A 21,164-nucleotide genomic window follows, 5' to 3' on the forward strand; every position below is an offset into this window, starting at 1 on the left:
CTTTCATTTCTGGGTGGAGCATATTACTAATGTGGATGTGCCGAGCGGAATGAGTCGTTCCATTAACAAAGCATATCATTAGATCTCTCTGTATGTGGGGCTTTCATGTATCAAGTGTGCTGTTTCCATGACTATCTGTTCAAGAGCAATTGGTTAGATGGTTAATTTCAATTTTTTTTTAAATCATCAACTAAAGTTTTGGGTGCTAACATGATATCAGAATATTGGTTGGTACGGAGACTTCTTTCCTTTTTTACCCTGGTTCTATGGATCGGGGGAAAATGAAACATGAGTGGATATAATTTATAAATGTAGCAGGAAAAAATAGAGGATACAGAGTGATGGGCCTGACCCAGAAATAGACTATGATGGGCTCCGGTCCATAGATAAAAGAGAGATAAAAGATGGGGCATTCCGAGAATTGAACTCGGGACCTCTCGCACCCTAAGCGAGAATCATACCACTAGACCAAATGCCCACTTGTGCTATCTGCCTGCTCAAAATCTTTAAATCTGAACAAATCAATATCTTTATTCCCCTCTATCCAGTGATCACAAATTTCAAAGCCCAACATTGTAGGCTTCATTTGAGTTCGTTGCACGCAGTTGATCATCTAGTAATGAAGCATTGATTCTTGAGATGGATCTTGCAGTTTGCCTTTGTGAATTAAGGGTGGTCAAAAGACAGGCAGGAAGGACAACCTCGACCACAAGCGTAACAGGAATACAAAACACCCACCCAACTTTTACTAGAAAAAGTGACTAAAAACTCAAAAGCTTAGACACAAAATCCAAGATTAATCCAAATACAAAATTCGTATTAACAGTACTGAAAGCATCATTATGAGTTGTCTCACGGGGAGTCAACGAAGCAAGTATCATCATTAACATCGCAAGGGTCTCTTCTTTTTATAGGTGGTGTTACTCTCTGGGTAACTTCTTCTCATTTGACAAATAAATTAGAAAAATAAACAACTGCAGAGAATTTTGACTTTTGGAAGCTATCGAGGTGGAGCATATAGGTAGTTGAACTTTAATCTAAACATACCGTCACTAGAATTTACTAATATAGGGCTTCAACGAACCACTTCAAGATATTGAAATGGCCATTAGACAAGCAGATATTGTTGTAAGTGCATACTTACTTAGTCACAGGATTGGGGACAATATATACATGCATCTCCTCTCTCCCCCCAAGCATCTCTTATTCAGAAAAAACCCGGGAAAAAAAACAAGCATATCTTGCTCACTCTAGACCTGTACCAAGTACAAGACATTGATCATCTGCAATCATGTTCTGTGTGCAGTTTAGAAAATTATCTTTTTCACGAGCCATTAAAGAAGAAGAAGGAGAATATGATTTCATTTGGTTCTGTTTGGCTACAATCTCATCTCATTTCATCTCATTATTACAACTTTTTTAAATTTACATACAAAATATAATAAATAATTTAACGTTTTCAAATTTCAAAATAATAATAATATTAAAAAATAATATTCTAATAATATTTTATTTAACTTTCAACTTTTATTTAAAATCATCTCGTCTCACTATCCAAACGTGGTCTCGGTGTTCTTAAAGAGCACATATTAGATGTGGCAATCTTTTGATTAGATGGGCAGCGCATATTAGATGTGGCAATCTTTTGATTATTTCTGTACAGTTGATATTGTAGACATCTTATCAGTAGACATGTTTGCTAGTAAAATAAAATCGAAGTGCTTACTGTACTCGATCTGCTACAAAAACGTTTTATCCGCAACGCAGATATTCAATTACTTGCACATATCCGCACGTACCGATAGGGAGCAATCTATTTCCTGATTTGCAGATACCAACATTTGGGAACCTGAAGCATGTAGTAAGGATCTTTATGTTAGGGTCATGGAGGACAACAGCGTTGATGGCTCTATTATATGGTCATGACCCAACAGTGGTCAACGGACGAAGACAAGAAACTCACCTTTATACCCTAATTAATTCTAATCTAATTTAACATTGGATTCCCAGGCACCTTTAACATGGCATTCCATAATTTCAAAAAAACAATGATTAGGTTAGAAATGATCGACTTATATAACATATACTTCTCGTGCCTAGCTATATAAACCCCACACCTTAAATACCCCCACTTACTCCCACCCTGCACAATCCCATGCAAAAGATGAAGAGGAAAGATATTCAAATATGTCTCTTTTTGGCCTTCGTCTTTATTGCTACTCGAAGTTATTCTGCCACGGCCATGAGGATTCGCAAAGCAGAACCAGGTAAGTCCCTAAGCTGGCCTTGCTGATACAATAATGCATACTAAACTGGTATCTTCAGAATTGAGTAGAAACAGACAGATGGTTAATTTCTTTGTTGCTTCCCTAGGTAGCTTCAAGCTCAAACCTGCACAATCGAGTGAAGGTTCAGCAGCTGGATTCTTGTCTGCTACTTGGGTGAGTAGAACTTCTTCCGGCTGGCATCTATTTGTCACTATAGTCTGACATTCAATATGACGGAAACTGCTTGTACATGACTTCTCTTGTTTCATGAAAAGAACAAATCAGGAATGCAGGTGATAAATAGTTATCGTAAGGTTCCTTCAGTACCTAATCCCATTGGAAATCGGCACCCACCAGCCAAGCATGACTGAAAGGAGCTCGCACTCAATGCGCAGCAAAGCAAAACAAATATGGTGAAGATGCATTTATCTTTGTGGCTTCTTGGTTAGAAATTATGTATAACATTTCACTCTCTCGTACTTGCAAAAGGATGTTTTATGTTTGGGATGCAAGTCATATAAACAGGGCCTCATAACATAATTTGAGATGATTTTGCCTACTCGAAGGACCTCAAAACTGTGTCACATATAGCTACTAAATTTTAGATTGGAATTAAATGAAGTACGAACTTGAGTTTGCAGGAACATAAGGTACAGCTGCCGGAAGAGTCATCCTGCTTCATTACCAAAAAAAAAAAAAAAAAAAAAAAAATTCCCAGAAGAAGAAGAAGAGAAAAAACAGTGGGGCATGGAAACATAGTCGTTTAGTCTATTCAAATACACAGCTAATTTTTAAATGGACGTATTTTGTTCAAAACCTTTACACGTATGATTGGCCAATCATTATTTAAAGAAAATTTTCTCGGAAATCGCGATTTTTTAAGGAACTACGCGGTTATAAGGTTGAAAGATGTGCCCATGCACCATCAAGGCCCTGTAATTCTCGACAAGGAAGCAGGCTACTATGAGGAGCATTTGAAAGCATTTGCTCGATTCATTCCTTCTTGTACAACCCAAGCCCATGCTCCAGAGCCGTTAGTCCGGTACTCCAAGACACCTAGAAAAATAGAACAAAGTGAGAAAAAGCATGCCTATTTAATGCACGAGTCATGTTAAGTATTATCAGAACATGGCCGGTGGCACTGTGCAATGCAATGGCATTCGATTCTTTTAGTGTTTTTTATTCCTGAAAGAAATTTAATAACGTAGAGGATTGCCACATGGATGTCAACGATCGAGGCCCACGAATGTCTAAGCTGTAACCTTATCATTGTCTGTATTTAGTATTTCTTAACACAAGTTATGTACGCATAAGACAAGTATAACCTTGCAATCACCGTTGCAGCTGCGTTGTTTTATAGGAATGACTCTTTGAGGGCACTCTAAACTCTAAAAGTCTCTCACAATTGCTAGCTGATTAATCTCTTCATATCATGGCCAACGACGATTTCATCTTAGGAAAATTCTTTTTCCTTATAGCTACAGTGGGATCAGCGGCTATCGTGGTCACAATTTACCATTGTATAACTGTTTGTTTTTGTAACCGGCACCCGGCGGCTGCTAACCAAAGCCCTCCACAAAGACTCAGGCGATCGCGTTTTGTGTCTGAGATCACAATGGAGACATCTATCGGTAGTACCAGCGCTTCTATGGTCCAACTCATCCCAGCACGCAAGTATCAGAAAGGTGTGGACTCGATGGGCGAAGATGGCACTTGTGCCGTGTGCTTGAGCGAATTTGAAGATGGTGAAGAATTACGTACCTTGCCAGGGTGCATGCACTCGTTTCACGTCCCATGCATTGATATGTGGCTCTACTCTCACTCAACTTGCCCGATTTGTCGGTCTGATGCCACTACTTTGTCATCGACATTTCATCGTGCAACAATTTCAAGTTCCGATGAGTCCGAGGCACATTCAGGAACGCTGCAAGATATTGTTATACATTCTACGCGGGCATGATAGTGAAAGGTTTGTCCCACTATATTTGCTCAAGGTTTAGTCACAGGATTCACGTACCTTACCTCTGATGTTTTCAATACATTTATCTTGGCTCGGATGTTTTTCTTTTTCTCCCGCCTCTAGTACGTGATTAAAGCTTGTGCTGTATGGAGAGAAATGTTACTACAACAGGACACCCGGCCGCATGGGGTTTTGATTGCATTCAAACTGTGTGCAGGCAATTAATTAGCCTTTAACACCAATAATATGGGCCTATTAAATTTGACTGAGGGTTAGGATCAGCAGCCCAGTTGGATAGGACCATATGCTTTTAAAGAAAGGTTTAAATTACTGTTAAACTACATGCATTATTAATTTATTAGTCAAATACAGTCTCTGATCGATATCTGTCTATAGGCCAGGGGTGGCCATACGGATGCACGGTTTGGTTTGGCATACTAAATAAATACTCAGAACTGGGCCCAGACAGGTGGCTTAACTGAGGTTAAAAGCCCATCAGAATCTTGGGCTTCACATAAATGCAAAAAAAGCACATCTACAATTTATTTTAGTTGTTTTGGGCCACTGGCCTGGAGTGAGAACTGAGTCACTGACTCGATAGTGACCTGTCATACTCAGATTTCAACTTTATCTCACCCTATTTTTACGACAGAAGATATCAAAGTTGTTTAGTTGGACATAACTTTATTAACACGGGGATGGAAAATCTTGGTGGGGTTGGTTGTGGGTAAATGCACAGTAGGACAAATTTGCGTCTTTACGTCGCAGACAGTATGATTAAGAGCACGATCTATTCCTCGATCGACCAAAATGGCTTAAGATTTAAAGAAAGAAAGCCGTTCTCACCAGATTTGGGGACACAAAATCAGTGTTGTAAACCATAATAAAAGTAGAGTATCTTACCAGATATCTCTGATATTTTGTGCTTCAAAAACTACCCAATAAGATAAGCCGAAGTCCTTAGTCCAAGGTGCAATGATGATCGCTATTTCTTTCCTTACTGAGAATATGCAGTCGTGTTGTTTGGTACGCAAAGATTATCATTTTGTTCTTGCTATAGAAAAAAGGTATTCGATTGTTGGTTTCAAGCTGTGATGTTGTACGACTTCCGTATAAGCCCAAAATCTTGTTTGTATGCATATTTAGATTTCGTAGGCCTCATTATAGCCATACTTTATTTGTTGAGTCAAGGAAAAAACTGCGAAATGTCTAGGTTGATGAAAGATTCTTGTTTGTCCTAAATTGCCATTGACCAACATAAAAACGTCGACCATTGCTTTCAAGTAGTAAAATCTTAAACAATGGGTATTTTAGTACATTAGCCATGATAGGATTTTTAAATGGGATATCACTTTCTTCTGTGATCTCATGTGAGCATCCCTCGAAGGACGCGACAACTCAATTAACCATAACCAGTGAGGTGTTTACCGACTTCTTTTTGCTCGGTCCGTTGGTGATTCTTTGAGCTACCGGTTTTTTTCGGTTTTTTTTTTTTTTTTATTGGATAAAGAGAATCTTTTTATTTTATTTTATTGTCTGGTTAAAAGATAAGAGTGTCCACCGTTTGATGGTTTTTAGGCGTTTGGGATTAAAGTGAAAAGGGGTTTACAATCATGCTTCACGATTCAAGAGTGTGATTTTCCGAGAGAAACAGAGCCTTTGGATATGATTTAGCAGGTGGCTGGTTTGGGCTTGTCTTCACAAATAGGAGTTAGGAAATACTTTATAGGTTTTCACTAAAGAGAGACCGCGAGTTTGATACCTCTTCTCAGTTGTAGTGAGAGTTCATGATCTGGGTTCTTGGGCTTGTCCGCTGTTCATATAAGATTGAGACCGTTCAGAATTCCCTAGTAAGCTTTTTTCTCTCACTTTCCTGGGTTTTTCTTGCAGCGGAAACAAAGGGGTTTCAACTTTTCCAGTATAGTTTAGTTCGATGGTTTTACAACTAAGCTATTGCAGTGGAAGTTGATCTTTTTATGTTTAATTTGAGGTAAGATCTAATGTGATTTGAATGCAAAGATGAAATCATTGAGTAGTGTAGGACTTGCTCTGAGTGTAGTTTTTGGTTGCCTCTTCTTGGCTCTTGTTGCGGAGCTTTACTACTTATTGTGGTGGAAGAAGAGGTTAACCAACAGAGAGATGGAAAATGATTACAGCGGCCCAGCAAGTGAGCTGTTCTACATGTTTTGCTGGAAAAAGTCTACTTCTTTGAGGCACACAGCTTTGGATCCCCAAGAACTCCGTTCTTCTATGGGAATCACGGGCACCCTTGTCCATGAACCAGAAGGCCAGCTTCATATGCAGTCAAACAAGGATTTTTTGCTTAAACCCTTCGGAGATGATGACATGGAGACAGAGTTCATGAGGCTGCAAAACCTCTCAGGCCCTCCGAGATTCCTGTTCACAATTATAGAGGAAACCAAAGAGGATTTAGAATCTGACGATGGCAAGTCTAGGGGTGACAAGAGTGGAAAGGGTTCCAGAAGTAGAAGCTTAAGCGATTTGCTTCTACCATCGGAGACTCCGTATTTGACCCCCCTGGCTTCCCCATCTTTTTTCACTCCCCCTGTCACTCCTATGAACTCTTACAATCAGCATGGATTCAACCCTCTCTTTGAATCAGCAACAGATGCAGAGTTCAAAAGCATAAAGTCCTCACCTCCTCCAAAGTTCAAGTTCTTAAAGGATGCAGAAGAGAAACTAGAAAGAAAATTAATGGAAGAAGCCAAAGAAAAGGTTCATAGCACCGATGAGGATGTCCAAGAAAACAGAAATCCAGCTTCTCCATCAAAGTTTCATAAAGACGAGGAAGATGGGCCTTTCATCACAATCATTGTTGATAAGCATAAAGAAAGAGATGTTAATCACCATCCACTACAGTACCATTCAAGCACTTCACAGGTACTTCCTTTAGCTTCTTCACCCTCATCATTCCTATCACCGATTAACAAGAAGCCCAGTTTACATTAGAGTTCCATTAACCAAAATGAAATGGGTCTGTCCTCACAGGCACTTCATCTAATTATCTTTTATTAGATGTTTTCATCTGTCAGGTTCTTGTGTTTATCTCAATTTCTTTTAAGGGGTTTGGGGATGCAGTTACAGGTTAAACATTCTTAACCCTTGTGCTCTGAATCTTTTGTTTTGGGGGAGGGGGCACATTCTCTGCAACTTTGACATGGAGAAGTGGGTCTGATGCAAGTGGTGGGGGACCTGTGGAGTTATTTGTTTTATTCAATCTCCATGTCTCCTGAGTTGTCTCATAGCTGTAACTCTTATGAGTGATGGTCCAACTGATGCTATTGTCGAACCAGCTCTGTAAAATTCTTTTTACGGCCAAGCTTTTTTCCCCGCTAAATTTCTAGCCTTTATTCGTTGTTTATCCTTTTTTCTTTTCGGTTAGAAGGAAAGTTCGGTAAAACCCGAGAGGCAATCGAGTACCAAGGAGCCCGGTGATAGCATAAAACCCCCGGCATCTGGTGAAATCACAGTTACCAAAGCAAGAAGAAATAGGGTTTTGGTGGGCCAAAAGGTAGGTTAGGGTTTGCATGATGAACCACCATTCAACAAAGTGACAAAGTTGGAAAAGAGGGGTTTGTGAGATGCGCCACCTTCGGCTTTTCCTAAACAACAAAGGAGGCAAATGCCCGTGAAAACGTCTCGTGGTAGTAAAAGCCAAAAGCTACAGACACTGTAGAATCATCATACACACCACCCTTTATCAGCTCTTTAAGAGAATGCAGCAGCATGATTTTATTACTGCCATACGACCAAAGCTGACCCAGACCTTGTAGCTACTTGCATTCTTTACTGATCCGACCTGACACTCCTCGGACTTCCCTTGTATGACATTTAAATGTCAATGGGAAGAATTAATTTGAACAATTACTAACAGTTCATTAGTATACGGGCATTCCATATGCTGCAAATTTCATATGCTGATTGAGATTCGGACTATGCAATCGTGCTCAACTGCATCATTGTTGAGACCAACTCTAGAGCATAAAAAAAAAAAAAAAAAACAAGAAATATCAAGGTTCACGATGAGCAGCGCGATCTCATAAATCAGGCATCAGTGGCAGCGAAAACATTATACCACAAACCTTATTTTTCATTTTATGCTCTGTAACATCAGTGGCAGCAAGGTGATTATATTAAATGAAGTAAAGAGTTAGTTAGATAATTTGAATTTTGAGTTCAATAACCAACGCTGCTTGCCCAGTTTGGCATGAGAGTGCAACCAATTCCTTTTTTTGATCAAATTCCATATATATGAATGTTACAGAGCCAATAAATGAAAAAGAGTTTCAAAGTTAGAACCCTGCAGCCAAATCTGTTATTCCTAGCTGAACGCAGAGCAAGTTCATACCGGATTCTCCCAAGAGGCTGAATGAAGTGAATCCACAATAGGAGTTGTAAAGCTTACTTCCCATCTGGCTGTTGGAGGTTTCTCATTGATGTCAATACTGTCTCAAAGTCGATACTTGAGAAGTTGTATCCAACGATCTTTAGTATGGCTAGGGCACTATATGTGCTTGCCAAGTGACTGTCGTTGTGACTCAAAACCTTAGATAAAGTCATAGAACAGAACATAACAAACACAGCAGAAAACAGAACGATCGAAATTTAAGCGCACGATCTGTATGTTACACCCCATTATTGTCTGGAGGAAATTGAGAAGTGCTTGAACCATGGAACGCCTAAAATTGTCCTGCATAAAACTAATAAGGCATCTCAGCCAATTGCAGCAGCACAAGGCTCTGCCCCTCACTTGACAGCTAATAAGGCACCGCAGCTAACTGCAGCAGCACAAGGCTCTGCCCCTCACTTGACAGCAGCAGTGCAACGCACTACACCAACAATGCATAGTACACTCAACGCACCACAGAGAGAATATTCTGGAATGCTGTAGCATTTAGACAATAACAGAATGTAATAGCTAGAGTGACATCTGTCAAAATGTGATAGGAGAAGGAATCAAGGTTGTTATGAACATTGTATATAAGTAGTATGATGTAATACACTTTTCAATAGAATGGAATGATGGAATCCGAGAGCATCTCTGAGTCTGCATTGTGTTAAACATTTTCTCAAACACCTTATGTCCTTTCTATTGTTTAGCAAAAACCAGGAGCTCTATAACATTTTCTTTACTTTTGAGTTACTTGTGTGAATTATAGAAAACATGCTTAAAAGGGAAGGCTCCCAGGAAATATAGATAGAGCTATGTGCGATTAGTATTAGTAAGCGAGCGCATGCCATCTTTCAGTTCAGCTTTATTTTTTGGGTGAGCTTGGAAGGATAAAACCCAGTTGGCAATTGCATCCTTGCCATTTGCCAACCTAAAATGCCTATAAAATATACACGTAATTAGAATTGTTTTTCTAAAGTAAGTTGTTTGATTCAACCATGTGGTTTTGAACATAATCAAGTGCCTATCATGATACGAACATCACTCACTCTCCACACAATGGCCTCGGGAGAAGGAAGAAAAAGGTAGGACATCCCCAACATTAATTCCTTCGAGTCATTGCGAAATAAAAAAGAGAAAAAAAAAAAGGAAATATCAGATTATGATTCTTGGCTGCAGCTAGGATCAAAACCGAACTTTGAAATCAGGACACTCAACCATGGTTAAAAAAAAATCCGAAATATCTCAAAAATTCAGAAGCAGACGTAAGATGGAGCTACAATAATCCAACTTTCCAAAGCAAAAACGCAAAAACAATGAATATATGGAAGTACACTAAACCCTGTTTGTTTTCACCCGCGAAAGCAAAATAGAAGAGAGAGAGAGAGAGAGAGAGAGGGGTACACGATCGAGGGATGAGAGGAGGTGGAGACCGGAAATGACATAGTAGGCAAGGGTGAGGTGGTTGATCTCCTGGTCCTGTTAGGGCGACGGCAACAGATGGTACTACATCATCTCCGGGTAAATCACGTGCCTATCCCTCCCGAACACCGAAGAATGAGACTACGGGGATGGAGGCTTATCCAATGGCAATGGTTCACGGTCCGATTCGATGGCTTCCTTCCTTCGAGACTTTGAGTTCGCTTCTTGTATACGTAAGATCTATTGCGTTGTAGGGATCTTTGCACTTTTTTATCCCCCTTTTTGGCTAGATTGTAGGGATCTAGCTCAAGAGTCTTCTTAAGGTTCCCGATGCAGCCACGTCGGATACTCGGGACAGGATGTAAAGGAGTCGAATACACTGTTCACGTCACTCTTGGTTAAATTTTTAGTTGGTTTATTTTTTATTTCAGTATTCAGATTTAAAACTATTTTTTTGTTATTAAAAAGGTTAAAAAACAATCCATTATTTTTTAAACGAATTCGAATGCATTTACAGGTTATTTAATTTTAATAAAATAGATTTTATATCATATACTTTGATAAAAACCTTTAAATAATTTATATCTATTATATTCTTAAATAATATGTATTATATCAGAAATTGAATTTCCTTTTATTGTTTAAAAAGTGATATGTTATTTTTTCTAAAAAAGTTTTTAACAAAATTAATTTTAATATTAAAATAAATACCAGTTTATACAATTTAAGTCAAGTCAAGTTTTACATGAAATATATTATTTAAAAATCAAGCATAATTTTATGGTCATGAACGGTTTTTTTTAATAACGATCAAAATCTAGTTTGTTCAGACTAATTTGAATAGTATTGTTTATTTTGAAACCTTTTTTTCTCACAGATTTAAGGAATTGGATTCGGATAACGTGAATTCAATTATGCATTTAGCTATATCGGATGATAGTTATTGTAGTGTTGTTTGTTTAAATGGTAGAAGTGGTTGTCATTTAAAATTATTAGATTTTCAATCCGAAATGTAGACAATACATTCACATTATTGACGTGAAACGATTTGATTTGATAAATTTAAATATGTAAATTAAATTAAATCTAATTACATAACTTTTCGAATAATAATATCAGACAATACATTTCTGTTTCATAATATATATTGATATGTAAATGAAATGGGTTGATCTTGTAAAGTTATACGGCTCCGTCTCCCTGCTTCCCCCGTCGTAACTCCCTAAGAACCCGACGGATTTCCACACTACAAGTCATAAACCCCAGCCCCACCCTCTTTCTAACACGCCCGCGCATATACAAATAACAAAAGTAGCAGAGTAATTTCGTCGAGCGCTTGGGTTGCAAGATTGCGAAATCCACGTAGTCATGAAGGGCAAGAAGGCCACGGTTCTGACGTTTGCAGATAAATGCAAGGTTCTCTCGCTACCTCCCTCCATTCCCCCTTCTCTCTCTCTCTCTCTCTCTCTCTCTCTGCGAATCAAAATTTGATATCATCTGTAACGCTACTTTAGCTTGCTGTTTTAGACTGTTAACATTAACGATAAAAGGTATTGCAGAACATATTGGCTTCAAATTGGCAAGGCCACCTTAATACCATTAAAGCTGACGCTAAAGGAAGGTATCCTTATTATGCTCAAACGATTTTTTTTTTTTTTTCTCAACTATATATAACTTTGTAAAGCCTCTTTGTCGACTTTAGCTTTGTATATGCTTGGTTATTATAGATTAAGTAAAAACGGAAAAAAACCTAAGTAAAGAATCATGTTAGAAGTCTAACACAATCTTACAATCGTTTTGTTTTTGGTAATCGAGCCGATGATTTTATAAACCAAATGACGTATTCCATGGATTTGGATATTGTAGTTTATTTTCTTTCTTTGTTATTTTCTTCAAATTTTTTGTATGGCTACTGTTATTTGATGAGAGAAAACGCTACTTTGTACATTAGTAACGGGTGTTCTTCGCTTATACTTTGTATGAATGTTTAAGTAAGGAGGATATTTACACATCAAAGGTTAAATACATACTCAGAAGAGGGAAGCCATACATTTGGGTGCCTGAAAAGGATTTGCATAATGTGGTAAGTCCCTCTTTGTGGTGCATTCAGTTTTATAGCCCGCAACAAGTATTATATCCTTAATTCATTTCTTTTACTTAATGTAGAACACAATCATCGATGAGCGTGGTTCATTTGCTGTGTCCAGTCCCATCCCAGGACCACTGACAAGCTTACTTGGATCAATGAAAAAGGTTGTTGATGATTTGGAATTGCATCGCTTCTTTTTCCTTGCTCAACTAGTCTATGAAGATTTCTTTGTTGTGCTCCTAAAATGTTTTTCCCCCTCGAGTGCTTCCATTCACAAACTATAGTAACAAGGCATGTAGCTGTATTGTATATCTATATACAATTATTCTGAATAGTAAGAGGCGATGTTGATTTATTCACCTTCTGCAGCTACCAGCTCGGGTTGCTCTGACTGGGGATGTAGAGCCTCTTAAAGATGGAAAGGTATTCTAACTCCACTTAATGATAATGGAACATGCTGGCTCAAAATGGTGTTAATAATTGATCTCGCTTTTTCTTTTTGAAAAAAAAATAATTTAGATTTTATAACCTATTAGTTCTGGTCTGACTCCAATGTCTGCACTTAGTTATTGCATATTTTTAGTTTGTTCTTTGCTGTTGTCGTTGGTGTGTAATTTAGCTCCGATAACTTCTCCTCAAAAGTAATTGAAGTTCAGTATCTTACCTAAATGTGGAGCCAGACCTTGATTTGCCATATTCTTTCAAATTGTTTGACCTAAATATTTTTCAATGTGATATTTATAACATTTCATATTTGACTATTTTTTTTTTCTTGTTCTTGTTATAGGCTCAGTCTGCAGCAGAAAGCCTTAGAGAAGTCTTATTATCTGAACAAAAAGCAATTAGTCAGTGCAGCTATACAGTTTCTGGTGTATTAAGTTCGTCTAATCTTAGTTATGCATCTCGACGTGAAAGCCTTAAGGAGTTACTGGAAGGGGATGAAAAATATGTGGTTTATAAGTTTAATTTCAGGTAAACAACATCCTCTCTGGATTACTTGTCTTGTACCGTTTGGGTATAGTTGGTTTAGCAATTGGATGTCCTCGTTATGTCAAAAGGATCTGGAAAATTTTATCACAAGCCCCGAAAGAAGTTCAAATTCTGCAATTATTACCGAGTGCAACTTGTCAATTGTAACTTTTCACTTATACCTTGTTTACAGAGTCTGTAACTTTTGATGTATACTTGACTTTCCCTGTATATGTGATGCACCTTCAAATGGCAGTACCCACTCTTCCAGAGCATGCTGTGAAAATTATATATGGAGCATATGAAATTAAATGATTATGCAATTTGATATTGTGCTTGTCCTTTCTACAATATGGCTCAAATTATATACTACATTTGCTGCTCTCATATACCGATTACATTTGACTTAAGATCTCAATTGTCTAGATCCTCCATGTTTATTGATGGCAATGGAGGCGCTTATGAAGTTGATTTCGAAGACATAAAAGCGTCAAAAGCAGATCCACTAGGTCAGATCATCAGCATAAGTTCACCAAGAAGATCATCACCATCTTCAGCATAATGGCGTGCATATACTTGCATGAGAGTAGAATCACTTTTGTGCATCCATATTTGTTCTGATGGCATGAATTTTCTAATTACATGATAATTCTTTTTCTTGTAGCACCTTTTTCTGCAATGCTAATTGACGGGATTAATCAAAGTGGAGCAAGGCGTAGAGCTTTGATGCTGTTTTGTTTCATATATTTGAATGCAAATGCAAGGGTAAGACACTGATCTATTGAACGTTGACCATACTACAAATTACTAGTGTATGAAATGCTGTGATGAGCCCATTATAGTTGATGCCCATTTAATTCAACTTGCTATAGTTTGTTTTCAACTTGTGTTCCTTGCTGCGTGTTACAAATATAGATTAATGGTTTAGCAAATGACTATGATTTTAATACCAGAGTTCTTGTTAGTGAATAAATAATTTCTTGTGGTGGTAATTAACTGTTATTCTGAGACATTACGTTGTTCGTTGTAGTTTTGCCACTGGACTGGAGGAATGCCATACATCTCTCACCACCCCCCCCCCCCCCCCCCCCCCCAGGCATGCCCTGAAACCTTGGGTTCCTTGCCTGAGCAGTCTGACAGGATAAATCTGCAGCAGAAAGTTTATTGCTATCAATTAGTTCACTAATTTACTTCTGTTACTTGCATAAGTTTACTGCTAATTAGTTTTAGACAAGAGGCTTGAGGCGTTTAATTCTATTGTTGGGATTACATAGTCCGTAATCTTTAAAAATGGCATCTTCAAATCCAATAACCAGCTGCTCTATATTATCTTGTTTAGGATGCATACATGCTCTCCATTGATCGCAAGGGATTTAGTGTGCTGGGGAAGGTCCCCAGTCCAGTATTGAAGGATGGCTTTAGCCAGTCCCAATGGAAAGAGTTCAGGTTCACGTTGAAGGAAGAGGCAAACGATGTTGAAACTTTCTGCCGTCAACTTGTGGAAATGGAAGAGGAGACCGTCAAAAAAGTATCAAGCTACAGCGGTCTACAATAAGGTGTATGATAGATCTTATCTAAGCAATGTTCCCGGCACATCTTTATATTCATTTGTTATTTTCTTTTGGTTCTTAGATGAAATTGTATCAACGAATGTTATATGGTTTTTACCGAAACTATGGTTGATTATATTACGCAGTTTCTTTACATCGGCCAAGGCCAAAATTAAGTGGCATCGACTGCCGTGCGAAAATGGGCACAATTTGTACCATGCAAGGTTGTATCTTGTTGACCTCGGCATTCTTTCGCTCCTTCCATTGCGTCCTGGACTCCTTTTTCCATGTGAACTTTTTTTCTGGTCTGATTTTGTTTTTGTAAGTTCGTAGTTTTCCTCTACGCGTAGATGCAAGACTTTCACATTTACTTTTAATATGCTTTGCTTGTGGTAAGCGCGATTGCCTAATGCCTATGTTAGACCACAATTTTTATGGGTGGCATGAAACCGGACGAAGTTACGCAGCTCAAGCCGCATATTGTATTACTAAAGCTGAAAACTCTCCCGACGTGAAAACCACAATTTGCAGGAAATGTGCGAGCCTTTCTTGCCACTTAAGATCGACGATTTAACTCTTTAAACCGACAGAATAGTATCTTGAATGAGAGGATAAAATATCAATGTGACAACACAACATTCGAATTCAATAAACCAAAATTCCACGGATTCATAGTACGCCAAGAAGCCCTAAATTGTAAAGGGTAGCACTACGGCCATCGATTTTGGGTTGGTAATTCATCTTATTTTTTTATGCATCTTTTTAATAACCTTAAACATTTAAAAAAAAAAAATCAAAACATCATTAAAAAAACATTTTCTTAATCACTAAATAAAAATAAAATAAAACATTGTATCGGGAAAAAAGTCTCGGGACACAAATCATTTCCCAATTGTAAAATACGGATATACAAAGTCCACTGAAATTAAAATTGAGAGCTTAACTACGATATTAGTGTACCTGAAAACCTCCTAAACGGGCATTATAAAAATCAAAGAGCAGATTAAGGCTCTTAGTCAACCTCCTCAATCTTAGGACCAGCACCACCACTGCTTCCAGCAGGAGGGCCATCCTCGTCCATGTCACCACCACCCATGTCAGGCCCAGCACCCTGATACATCTTGGCTATGATGGGGTTGCAGATACTTTCGAGCTCCTTCATCTTGTCCTCGAACTCATCTGCCTCTGCAAGCTGGTTGCCATCTAGCCATTGGATGGCTTGTTCAATTGCATCCTCAACCTTCTTCTTGTCTGCTGGGGCTAGCTTGGAACTGATCTTGTCATCCTTAATGGTGTTCTTCATATTGTATGCATAGTTCTCCAAAGCATTCTTCGCCTCGATTTTCTTCTTGAGCTCCTCATCCTCAGCCTTGTACTTCTCAGCCTCCTGAACCATCTTCTCAATTTCTTCCTTCGACAGTCTTCCCTTATCGTTGGTGATGGTGATCTTGTTCTTCTGGCCAGTGGTCTTGTCCTCGGCAGAAACATTCAAGATACCATTGGCATCAATATCAAAGCAGACATTGATCTGAGGAACACCTCTGGGAGCAGGAGGAATGCCAGAAAGCTCAAATTTGCCAAGCAAATTGTTGTCCCTGGTCCTTGTTCTCTCACCCTCATAAACCTGGATCAAGACACCTGGTTGATTGTCCGAGTAGGTGGAGAACACCTGCTCCTTCTTGGTGGGGATGGTAGTATTTCTTGGAATCAACACAGTCATCACACCTCCAGCAGTTTCCAAACCAAGGGATAAAGGGGTGACATCCAATAGTAACAGATCCTGAACCTTCTCATTACCCTCGCCAGTCAAGATCGCAGCCTGAACAGCAGCACCATAGGCGACTGCTTCATCTGGGTTAATGCTCTTGCAAAGCTCCTTTCCATTGAAGAAGTCCTGCAACAGCTGCTGCACTTTGGGAATCCTAGTAGAACCTCCGACAAGAACAATGTCATGGACAGTGCTCTTGTCCATCTTCGCATCCCTTAAACACTTCTCCACAGGCTCCATACACTTCCTAAATAGATCCATATTGAGCTCCTCGAATCGAGCACGGGTAATGGTTGAATAGAAGTCAATACCCTCGTACAATGAGTCAATCTCAATGGTGGTCTGCGCAGTGGATGATAGTGTCCTCTTTGCCCTCTCACATGCTGTCCTCAACCTTCTAAGCGCTCTGGGGTTACCACTAATATCCTTCTTGTTCTTCCTCTTAAATTCCTGAACAAAGTGGTTCACCATTCTATTATCGAAGTCCTCTCCTCCAAGATGAGTGTCACCAGCTGTGGCCTTTACTTCGAAGATACCCTCCTCGATGGTGAGCAGTGATACATCAAAAGTACCACCGCCAAGATCAAAAATCAAAACATTCTTCTCACCAACGCTGGTTGCCTTCTTGTCAAGACCATAAGCAATGGCTGCCGCAGTCGGTTCATTAATAATACGCATGACATTAAGGCCAGCAATGACCCCAGCATCCTTAGTAGCCTGTCGCTGAGAGTCGTTAAAGTAAGCGGGGACAGTCACAACAGCATTCTTCACTGTCGAACCAAGGAAGGCCTCAGCAATCTCACGCATCTTTATCAGGACCATAGATGATATTTCCTCAGCAGAAAACTGCTTCTCCTCGCCCTTGTAGTTGACCACAATCATGGGCTTGTCACCAGGACCAGCAATGACCTTGAATGGCCAGAGCTTGATGTCACTCTGAACAGAGGCATCACTGTGTCTCCTACCAATCAGACGCTTGGCATCTGTGGACACCGGAAAATATAGTGTAAGCACACAACAACAAACAGATACGTCACATAATCAAAGTACAGAAGTCTAACAAAGCCATTAAAGCATCCACCCCCAAAAACTAAAGCACCGGAATCAATTACAGTCAAAGCTGCATGAAGTTTCATGCACAACTATAAATCGTGGAATTTACCAACGCCAAACAGAACGCAAATCCAATAGCTTTTTAATCTGGTTAAGCCAAACTTTATTATATCTATCTCAACCACCCGCCCTCCAAAACAAATCCCAGAAAAAAGACGTTAAATAAATTCTGCAAACGCATAGTACCAGCTGTTGCTCAATCTACGAAGGCACGTAAATTCGAATTCGAGTGCATTTCGGCCTTTTAGAGATATTAAAAAAAGCATGACAAGACCATTACTGCAAATGGATCCAGAAATATTAAAAAAGATATATCCACATAACCATTCCACAATCACGCTTTATTATTCTTCTAAGAAACCCTGAAACAGTATTCAAATGGGACTGTACCGACCTGCGTGCACGTTTAAGAATATCAATGACGACAGTCGTTTTCTAATACCACTATGACGGCCCACTTGTGGGTATAAATACAGAAGACGTAAATGGATCTTCCGCACGCTCAGATCTAAAATGAAAAGATAGTAAAAACTTACCGAAGACGGTGTTGATTGGGTTCATGGCGACCTGGTTCTTGGCCGCGTCTCCGATCAGTCGCTCGGAGTCGGTGAAAGCGACATAAGAAGGCGTCGTCCTGTTCCCCTGGTCGTTGGCAATTATCTCCACGCGATCGTGCTGCCACACTCCGACGCATGAGTAGGTCGTGCCGAGATCGATTCCAATGGCGGGACCCTCTCCTTTTCCGGCCATAGTTTATACAAAAATCGGGAGTCTCAAGAAGCTTTAGAGAATACAGAATTAGTGGTGATGAAGAATGTGAAAGAATTAAGATCCCTAGGGTAGCTGTATATACATGTTCTGCGTAGCGAGAGGATCTAGAATTTTCGATTGTTTTTTTCTTTTTCGGTAAATCTAGAATCTTCGATGGGAGCAAATGGCTGTCGGCCATAGATGAGGGTTTGTACGTACGGAGAGGATTGATTCGCTTGTATCTGAATATCTCTTGAGAATCCGATTCCTGGCTGTGGTTTTTAGTTCCATATCATACCAGTTCATGCGAGTTTTACGAATTTCAGTTTTGGCTTAACATGCACGTGGAGAACTGGTCATATTTTCACTCACCAATAAACAAATCTAAGCAAAGGTTACCTTCAAAAAAAAAAAAAATCTAAGCAAAGGGTCAAAGACAACTCAACGACTCCTCTTTTTTTTTTTTTTAAGTTCATGTGATATTCACTAAGACTGTTCATCCGGGTCGAGTTTTTTCCCGGCCTGGTCCGAAACCCCGATACCCTGACCTATACAATCCGGATGCGGGTGTTTAAAGTGGATTCCAGATCCGGATCCAATCCGGAACCCGCATTTATACGATTTCTAATTTATTCGTTCTGTTTTCACTCTCTCTCTCTCAATTTGCCGTAGGAAGTTAGGTCATCGCCGTCCCCTCTCTCTCTCTCTCAATTTGCCTTAGGTCATCATCGTCCCCCCTCTCACTCTCTCCTCTTCGAATTTCTGTTTCTCATTGGCTTCGTCGTCTTCTTCTCTTCTCTCTTCGTTTCGAGTTTCTCACTTATGGGCCGTGGCTCCGTCATCTTCTTCTCTCTCTCTTTCTCTCTCGTGCTGAAACCTTACCTCCTATCACTCTTCTTATGCCGATCGAAGATTTGTTTCTCGTGATCGTCGTCTTCTACTTGACAAAAATCAAATTAGATTCTGTGTTAGTTCTTCTTGACAAATCGAAGGTTCGTAATTACACTTCCAAATCTCTTTCTTTCTTTTTTTTATTTTTTATTTTTTATTTTTTATAACAGTGTTTTAGATCTGTAAGCATGTGGTAAAGGATTATGGTCTGTTTTGGGTTTGTTTTTAAATGTGGGGTTTTATTTATTTATTTGGGTCTGTTATATCTTGTTATTTTGCTATATCTGCTATTTTTTCTGGTCTTTGCTTGATTCTTCGACTAGATTTTTGTTCTCTCTGTTGTTTTTTGGTTTATTTTGATGTGAATGTTTGAATGGAGTAATCTTTGTGTAGTGTTTTTACGGGTTAGATCTGGATTTGTTAGATCTTGGTTTGTGAGATCTAGATCATGGGCATAAGTTTTAGATTATACTGAACCCATTTTCTTATAACAGATTTGATGCTAAACTCGTATAGAATTTTAGTCCTTCCATTAATACTTGAATGATATTAAAAATATGAAGTGATTGCCTTTTTAAATGGACACTAATTTCTTTGTTACATTAGTTTTCTGTAGCCCTTTCTTTCACTTGCCCAAAAGAAAATTGAAAAAAAAAACATGTTTCAAATGACGTTTATCATGATAATCTTCTGTCTGATATCAGTTGCATTATTGATCATTTTGTTCTTACTAATTTATGTAGCGTAGGCCCTTGCATGCTTTAATTATTTGTACTATTTCATCCTAGTATGTAATTTTATTTAAAATCATGATAACTCTTTCAATTAATAATAGAGCTCTGTAGTAGAAATTGGTAATCATTATTTTATATTAATTTCTAGGAGCTATTATTTCTCTGTCTCTATTTTCTCCTACAAACACTGTTGAAATTGGTAATCCTAGGTTCTTTCTTTTATATTTCTTTGTCTCTGTTTTCTCTATTCTAATTATTCACAATAATTAAAGAATTTAAGAGAGTGCTAACAATTTATATCTGAGGATTCTTTATGTTAATACATTAATTGAAAAGGCATTAAGGAATGAGCTATTGACTGTCTACTGTAATGGGAAGCAAACTAGGAGCTTCCATTACGTTTCGGATCTGGTAAGTGATAATGCTTTTTTGTAAAAAAAAAAATAATAATAATAAATAAATATCTATATATTGCAATATTCATATGGATATCCTCTTCAACATTTTTTTTTAATGCCTTAACTTTCCTTTATCATATAAAACTAAACTTTTGCATATAAGACTATAAGAGTCTAAGAGGCATTTCCAAATCGGTGGTTTGCATTTCATAACATAGCATGAATGACAGGATAATACATACCATTTTTGTGATGTGCATCATAAATTACTGAGAAATTTGAATATGCACCATAAATTACAAAACTGAGAGGTCATATTGGAAAAGATAGTCTTAAGTGATACCGATTCATCGAACTTGAAATTATCCTTTCTCTCATGCCTGCCCATGAGATAATTTTTTTTGCACGGATAGATTATCAGATTTAGAATTTGCAAATTAAAGATGTTCTTCTTTTGATATAAACAATAACGATGGCACTTCTCACTTGTATGACATTTTTGATTTTGATTTTTGTACTTTTGATTTCTGATTTCATTATGTTTGTAATTAGATAATATTTAAGGATCCCAATTCAACCAAGAGAGCTTGTCAAGACTCAAAACCACTATCCTGTGATTATTGGAAGAAGAGCTAATTGGTGGAAAAATTTCTGATTTTTTGCATACAATTTGTTTAGAATTTGATTAAAGTAATGTATGTGTTTTGTAATATTTTTAGTAAATTAGTTCAAATAATGTAATATGTAGTGAGTTGTATGGCGCATGCATTTTATATAATGAATATTGATTTTTTTTTATACATGCATTTAGTTATAAAATTAATTAATTTTTTATAGGCTTG

The 21,164-nt window shown here is 38.3% G+C and overlaps 5 protein-coding genes, 1 long non-coding RNA gene and 1 other non-coding gene across 10 annotated transcripts; 4 read left to right on the forward strand and 3 right to left on the reverse strand.

The window, feature by feature from the left end:
• Window positions 1–406: 406 nt before the first annotated feature.
• TRNAP-AGG lies at window positions 407–478 on the reverse strand. Its single transcript has one exon. It is a non-coding gene; the product is annotated as a tRNA-Pro (tRNA).
• A 1,644-nt stretch (window positions 479–2,122) lies between these two features.
• Window positions 2,123–2,910, forward strand: LOC121236307 (CLAVATA3/ESR (CLE)-related protein 46-like). Its single transcript, XM_041132778.1, has 3 exons — window positions 2,123–2,267; window positions 2,374–2,441; window positions 2,543–2,910. The coding sequence occupies exons 1-3, from the start codon at window positions 2,156–2,158 to the stop codon at window positions 2,636–2,638; spliced, it is 276 nt and encodes a 91-aa protein (XP_040988712.1). The 5' UTR covers window positions 2,123–2,155; the 3' UTR covers window positions 2,639–2,910.
• A 518-nt stretch (window positions 2,911–3,428) lies between these two features.
• LOC121248812 (RING-H2 finger protein ATL52-like) lies at window positions 3,429–4,338 on the forward strand. The gene has a single exon (XM_041147403.1). It carries the CDS (start codon window positions 3,700–3,702, stop codon window positions 4,225–4,227), a length of 528 nt encoding a protein of 175 aa, XP_041003337.1. The 5' UTR covers window positions 3,429–3,699; the 3' UTR covers window positions 4,228–4,338.
• Window positions 4,339–5,808: 1,470 nt separating this feature from the next.
• Window positions 5,809–7,598, forward strand: LOC121233944. Of its 2 annotated transcripts, none has more exons than XM_041129722.1 (2): window positions 5,809–7,128; window positions 7,264–7,598. In XM_041129722.1, exons 1-2 carry the CDS (start codon window positions 6,247–6,249, stop codon window positions 7,345–7,347), a joined length of 966 nt encoding a protein of 321 aa, XP_040985656.1. In that variant the 5' UTR covers window positions 5,809–6,246; the 3' UTR covers window positions 7,348–7,598. The 2 variants fall into 2 exon arrangements, with proteins under 2 accessions (XP_040985656.1, XP_040985663.1); XM_041129729.1 differs by having other exon boundaries at window positions 5,810–7,128; window positions 7,281–7,598.
• A 281-nt stretch (window positions 7,599–7,879) lies between these two features.
• LOC121233957 lies at window positions 7,880–10,455 on the reverse strand. 2 transcript variants are annotated; one of them, XR_005934272.1, is made up of 3 exons: window positions 10,043–10,410; window positions 8,597–8,948; window positions 7,880–8,199 (listed from the first exon to the last, which is right to left on the reverse strand). It is a non-coding gene; the product is annotated as an uncharacterized LOC121233957 (long non-coding RNA). The 2 variants fall into 2 exon arrangements; XR_005934271.1 differs by lacking the exon at window positions 7,880–8,199 and having other exon boundaries at window positions 8,457–8,938; window positions 10,043–10,455.
• A 752-nt stretch (window positions 10,456–11,207) lies between these two features.
• Window positions 11,208–14,993, forward strand: LOC121241038. Of its 2 annotated transcripts, XM_041138636.1 has the most exons (10): window positions 11,208–11,476; window positions 11,620–11,681; window positions 12,053–12,143; window positions 12,227–12,313; window positions 12,519–12,572; window positions 12,937–13,121; window positions 13,545–13,627; window positions 13,783–13,883; window positions 14,458–14,674; window positions 14,815–14,993. In XM_041138636.1, exons 1-9 carry the CDS (start codon window positions 11,429–11,431, stop codon window positions 14,671–14,673), a joined length of 927 nt encoding a protein of 308 aa, XP_040994570.1. In that variant the 5' UTR covers window positions 11,208–11,428; the 3' UTR covers window position 14,674; window positions 14,815–14,993. The 2 variants fall into 2 exon arrangements, with proteins under 2 accessions (XP_040994570.1, XP_040994559.1); XM_041138625.1 differs by having other exon boundaries at window positions 11,209–11,476; window positions 14,458–14,993.
• Window positions 14,994–15,474: 481 nt separating this feature from the next.
• Window positions 15,475–18,590, reverse strand: LOC121253487 (heat shock cognate 70 kDa protein 2-like). The gene is made up of 2 exons (XM_041153496.1): window positions 18,086–18,590; window positions 15,475–17,419 (listed from the first exon to the last, which is right to left on the reverse strand). The coding sequence occupies exons 1-2, from the start codon at window positions 18,297–18,299 to the stop codon at window positions 15,681–15,683; spliced, it is 1,953 nt and encodes a 650-aa protein (XP_041009430.1). The 5' UTR covers window positions 18,300–18,590; the 3' UTR covers window positions 15,475–15,680.
• Between the last annotated feature and the right edge of the window lie 2,574 nt (window positions 18,591–21,164).

This window comes from Juglans microcarpa x Juglans regia, chromosome 1D, assembly GCF_004785595.1.
Source record: "Juglans microcarpa x Juglans regia isolate MS1-56 chromosome 1D, Jm3101_v1.0, whole genome shotgun sequence".
NCBI classification, from domain to species: Eukaryota; Viridiplantae; Streptophyta; class Magnoliopsida; order Fagales; family Juglandaceae; genus Juglans; species Juglans microcarpa x Juglans regia.